Below are 6,438 nucleotides of genomic sequence, written 5' to 3' on the forward strand. Positions count from 1 at the left end.
AAGATTAAAACTCAGCGTTATCCAGAATTCCAATTTCCAGACCCATGTTCCTCTTACAGATGAAGGAGGAAATTGTCAAAAAAGAATTTTGTCATAATATGGATAGGATTTGCGCGTTAATAGATAAATGTTGATTGTAACATCAACTATAATGCCTGTGTCTAACATAGGATTTTCTAGAGTACTCTCTTGCAGCATACAAACGCGCCTCACTGCAATGGATCCTATTATCTATAAAGCAGCGGCACAAGGCAACCTGGAGGCCTTTGAACAATATGATCATATCTCCCATCCACTTGATGGATTTTTGACAGTTAATCAAAATACAATCCTACATATTTGCATTTCAAGTATCCTTGTTGAAGAAGAGTTTCCCGCTACTGGAGGAACTAACCAAGCCACAGCGGCAAAATTTGTGAAAGATGTACTAGGCAAGTGTCCGTCACTTTTATTGAAAGCCAATGCGGAAGGTGATACTCCGTTACATGTGGCGGCAAGGTATGGGCATGCTTCCATAGTCGAAGTCCTGATTGAACATAAAAAATCCCAACATCAAGATCTCGAAAGTGGAGTACGCGTTGAAGCTACTACGGAGATGATTGCGAAGCTGAACAATGAGAGAGACACGACCTTACATGAGGCTGTACGTCACAATCACATTGAAGTGGTAAAACAGTTACTAATGGAGGTAGATCCAGAATTTTCGTTTGGTGCTAATGTTGCTGGTGAGACCCCACTTTACTTGGCTGCCGAGAGACACTTTCCAGATTTGGTATCTGAAATTTTGAACACATTCCAATCACCAGCTTATAATGGCCCCTTGGGTAGAACGGCTTTGCATGCCGCTACATTTTCAAATGATGCAGGTATTGCCTATTTTATGTGGTAAAATAAGCTCTGACAGGACATCAAATTCATGAGATATAAAAATGTTTGATATTCACAGGGCCAGTTTTAGATTAAATTCGTGCTTAACAAGCTTGCAAATAATTTTGTTTGGTAAATAAAGACTGATGTCTGCCATGTCCTGCATTTGCTTTTTATTTGATGATAAAGGACTGATTACTAAACACGGCTTTCACATTAAACGATCACCTGAATAGTCCTTTTTCTGTCTCATAACGTCTTCCTTTTTGTTCTTCAGAAAATTATTACATTAATTTACCTTCTTTAAACTTCTTTTAGGAATGACCGAAAACATTTTGAAAAGATCATATGGACGTGATCTATGTAAACAAGTAGACCAAAATCGTTGGACTCCGCTTCACATGGCTGCATACACGGGTAACATTGAGCCAACAAAACTATTGCTGGAATTTGATAGAGAGGTAGCATATATGAAAGACGCAGAGGGTAGGATAGCTCTTCACATTGCAGCTCATCGCAACAAAGAAGGAGTAACAAAAGAGATTATATCAATGTGTCCAGATTGTTGCGAAGTGGTTGACAATAAAGGCCGCAACGCACTCCATCTCGCCCTGATGACCAACTTGTGGCCAGATGTAGCGCTAGTGATACAAGATAATTCGTCTCTCCGGAATCTTTTGAATCAGAAGGACAACGACGGGAATACACCTCTCCATCACTATTCCATTTCTGCTCGTTACCACGACCGTGTCCTGAATTCTCCAAGAGTTGACAAAATGGTCTTCAACAAAAAGAACCAGAATGCTTATCGAGTCTTAAGAAGAAAAGACGGTGGTGTTGATAGGGTAACGTAATCTTTTATCTTTCTTCAAAAAATACTATTATATAATGAATATTTGAATATTTAGTTCTTTTCAATAAGATATGCTAAGGAAGTGGATGATAGCAAATCTAATGAAAAAAAATATTTGAAAATATTCAAATCTATAGTACTTTTTTTAATAGATTCTTTTGGTCTGATGTCGTGTCTCTTGACTCTTGAGATAGCATATTCATTTATGACCAGCCACAATTTTTTTTTTTTTTTTTTATCACTTGGAGCACAATATTACCATTATTTCCTTTCATTTGGCCCAAAGTCACTAAATCAGTGTGAAGCTCCCTCGTAGAAGAAGAGTTTGAATTAAAATGTCATGTTAATTGCAACCGAGGTAGCTATAGACATTACGGGTTTTAGTATTCAATTTTGCTTTCATATTGCGTGGTACTTGTTTCGGGTTATAGGGCGTGGGTCCAATTCCAATAGAAACCGAATCCGGTCCAGTTCCAACCAAGCCGAATCCTTTTAAGTTATGACTTCAATTTGAAGATGATGTGACAAAGAAACCACAGCCTTTCCTTTGATGTAAACTTTATTATTTTCTGAATATTATGCGAACTAGTACAACCTAGCTAACAATTTTCAAGAACATGTTCCTATAATTCTGGCATATATAACCTGTTTCAAAATATTTTTGATTTGATATATATCATAAAGAATGGAAATGAGTAACATGCATCTTGGGAATGATATATAATATTTTTCTATTCATTTAATGAGTGCTAAATGTTTTTTTAGAAGATACATTTAAATATGAAGTCAACTGTCTTTATATATTCTGGTTTTAGGCCTTATTTTATACGGAGCTACCTTGCTTTCTCAAACAAATATTGTTTGCATTTGTTTTCTTTTCTCACGTTCTGTCAATCTATAGAGAAATGAGGAATACTCACAATTCAACCCAATAAATATTTTACAGAAAAAGTGGGAAGATATTATTAAAGTCCAAAGGGCGAGTATTAGAAGTTGGGCATGATGAAATTAAGAAAAGTTATCCGACGGCGGAGAGTGAGGAGGAGTGGGAGAAGAAGATGATAGTTGCTGCACTCGTTACAACCGTGACCTTTGCAGCAGGCATTACCATGCCAGGGGGCTTCATTGGTGGAGATGATCATCCACATCCAGGCTCTGCAGTTCTGAGGAATAGTGTTGCTTTCAAGGCTTTTATCATTACAAATGCCCTATCATTGATGCTATCTAGTTCTGCTATCTTTATCCACCTTATTATTCCACTTCTCCCTTCTGATGATGACTTCTTCCAAAAGCGCATAAGTTTTCTTGGAATAGCCTTTTTGTTCCTTCTTTTTTCCATGGCACCAATGGTTTTGGCATTCGTCACAGGAACATATGCTGTGTTAGCGCATTCAAATATTGCCATTCCCAGTTGTATTATTTGCTTATCCTTCTTTCCTATCCTTGTTTATATATTTCGAAAATTATGGTGCTAAGCGCTATGATTTAGCCACTATGCAAAAAGGTTTCTGATCTAATCAATAAAAATATTATGTGTACAAGACTTTTTCATATGAAATAACTAACTAAAACTGACTTTCTCTATTTTAGCCAACTACTTTTACAATACACCATATATTAGTTTGCCAATTCTTTCCATATATCATTTAAATATTCTTTATTTTTTTTCCTTTTTTTATTCATTTTTAATATTTTAGATAACAGAGGGACCATAATGAAACTTGACTTTAAAAGAATTTTCTTAATGAAGCATCGGGTATCCAACATCCCCTTTCAAAAGATAAAACAGACTTTGTGAAAAATAAAAAGGGAGTTTGCGAAAGCTCTTGTGAAAAAAATTCTCAAATCTTATTCTATTAAAATCATAAATGAAAAAAATATATGTACACGATCTAGGCATATGCCTCTTCTCCATGAGCTAAGTCCCGTATTGTGGCTCAAACCTCTCTTTAAGCATTTATTCGGACAACCATTCATTGAAACAAAAATAAGTCTAATGCTCAACAAGATCAACTACTTCATACAGTAAACGTATAAAAATATAGGTTTTCGCAAGAACTTTCAAAGTCACATTCATCACATTAAGTCACATTAATCGGTATGCATACATCCCCTTGATTTCTCATGGCCTCAATCATACAATTCAGTTGTGCAGCCACATCAATCTCATTTATGTTGTAATAGTCTTTCCTCTTTTAACCTCATGGTCAGTACATACTATTAAGTCCCATGTGTTAGGCCGTTAGTGATCCTTGCAGTCATGTTCTTCCATATATAGCTAGTGGAAAAGAACCTAGCTTCGAGAATAGGCATCACTAGGTCCACCCCTTAGCATCATGGTACCATCCTCGTCGTTATGGCACTTTATATGATTTTTTCTTTGAACAGACAAACATGCAATTCAGTTCATTTCATGTTATTTTTCATTTAGTCTTTCATTTCCTTATCCTATCTTTGATTTGTTCCTTTAATATATGGAAATACTATATATAACAGTCAGAAATATGTAATCCATTACATTTCATACATCACATACAATAATAAGAGGGTATATAAAAAGAGGCTATCGATGAATAGTCTATACACACACAGATAGCTAATATTATATATATATATATATATCGTTAAAACATGTACACATAATATAGCTTGCAAAAATGACACTTTTGTTTACAATAAAATATTAAGAAGGGTATGAACATAGTCATTTACCTTGAGCTTATGCGAAATCACCTCCCTTCAATCAAATCTCATTCACTTTAGTGCCACGCCATTTTCCTTGTTAAGCACACCATTAATAAAAAGACATAGAACTCTGCTTAATGAGGCTATCCTTGACCTTAGACCCATAATACTTCCTTAAAGAATTCCCACAAGACCTTGTAATTACTCAAATATCCAACTGGTGACACAATGACAAATACTTGACCATCGTTTTCGATTGTAATCCACCATAAGGTCGTAATCAGGCTTGTTCATCTGGGTTAGATTTTTTCTTGGCCCAGTCCGGAACCCTAATAATCGGGTTCCGGCCAAGAATAAACCCGGGCCGATACCCACATCCAGGTAGCGGGTTTTAAACCCAGAACCTAATTTTTTTAATTATTTTTTTAGTTTTTTTGTTTTTTTTTTCCCTCTTGTTTTGATGTTTCCTTTTCCTTTTTCTTGTTCCTTTCTAGCAATTAAATGGATAGAAACTCAAGGAAAAAGTTGTGGGTCTCGATAACAGGTCTCGATTGTCTTTTTTATTTTTTTACTTAATGATTAAATAAATATTTTTTAATGATATTGTGAACTTTTTTAAATGTTTAAATGAGTTAAAAAAATGCATGAAAGAAAACACTCAAATAGCCTTGTCGGTGTAGCAGCGTCCAACTCAAAATATTCTGTGAAGTTTGTTTGTAATAGAAGCATGGACATGACAAAGTTTGTAGAAAAAATAGATGACAAATACATGCATACATATATATATATATATATATATATGTATGTATGTATATACACACACACACACACATGAAAGACAAATAATATACCAAAGAGAAATTCTTCTTGTAATAGCCTGAATTCAAGGGTTGAATTAATATAGGCTTTAGGAACTTCATGAAAACACCATAAGTTTTCACGATTTGATCAATCGCGTAAGTTTTAGTATGTCAGCATAGTTAGAACTATCACTCACTATGGTGTCAGAAGCGAAATTTTATTTATTTGAGATAGTTAGAAGTGTCAGTTTGAAATCTGGTCTGCGCAATTAGGCTCAGTTGATTATTTAGAATTTTACGCCGCAATAATCCCATTTTCAATTTTTGGATGATACGCTTGTTCGAAAACGTATTTTGATTTTTTCGAGGCATTTTGGGATAGAATTTCAATAAACAAATTGCAGAGTTAGGTTCTATGAATATATAGGATTTTATAGTGCAAAGTTTATTTTTCACTTTCCCGAAGTGAATAGTAACCTGAATAATAACATCTAGTGCAGTGTTTTCAAAATCACAGTGTGGAATGTCCAAATTAGGTTAGAGAAGTTTTATTTGGACACTTGGCAAGATCTTACCCACAATTGATGAATAATATTAGACACTTGGTAACATGAGCAACCATTAGATGGATTTGTGAAGGAAATCAAGGTGTGAGATCATGCCACGTAAGCAAAACCCTATTTTCCAATCAATCAACCAAATTATGCCAAACTAAAGAGGGTTTCAACCCTAGTGAAACCCAAAAAATCTGGAATCCATTTGAAACTCCAAAATCTTGGTTGAAACCAAAAACCTAAATGGTTTCCCTAAATGGTTTCCCCAAATCCTAAAGTTGGCTTCCAAACACTTTTTGATCTGAATTCTAGCTTTGTATTTAATAACTTGATTAAATCACTTTCACATGTTATTAATTCATCAAATTTGTTGAATGACTAAAGCTTTTTATGAAAGATTTTCTTAGATCTAGAAACTTAGAAACCGGAAGAAGAAAATTTTGTGGTTTAATCTTACTCCAATGACTTTGATATTTTTATTTGATGATCCTAAGCATCTTATATGCATGTTAGGATGTTAGTTTGACGAGTTTTAGTACTAATTTCAAAGATATGACTTTTTTTATTATGCAAGAGGATATTCAGTTAGGCCAAAGGATTGATTTTTTTGCTAGATCCAAGTTTTGGGTTCATTTTAGCCATGTGATTTTAAGTTTAATGGTTATATCTTCTTTAAGAC

At 34.5% G+C, this 6,438-nt stretch overlaps 1 protein-coding gene across 1 annotated transcript; it reads left to right on the forward strand.

The window, feature by feature from the left end:
• The first annotated feature begins 217 nt into the window (after window positions 1-217).
• Window positions 218-3,195, forward strand: LOC109017839 (protein ACCELERATED CELL DEATH 6-like). Its single transcript, XM_035690684.1, has 3 exons — window positions 218-866; window positions 1,186-1,717; window positions 2,667-3,195. The coding sequence occupies exons 1-3, from the start codon at window positions 218-220 to the stop codon at window positions 3,193-3,195; spliced, it is 1,710 nt and encodes a 569-aa protein (XP_035546577.1).
• The last annotated feature ends 3,243 nt before the right edge of the window (window positions 3,196-6,438 follow it).

The sequence above is a fragment of the Juglans regia genome, chromosome 6 (assembly GCF_001411555.2).
Source record: "Juglans regia cultivar Chandler chromosome 6, Walnut 2.0, whole genome shotgun sequence".
In the NCBI taxonomy this organism is placed as follows: Eukaryota; Viridiplantae; Streptophyta; class Magnoliopsida; order Fagales; family Juglandaceae; genus Juglans; species Juglans regia.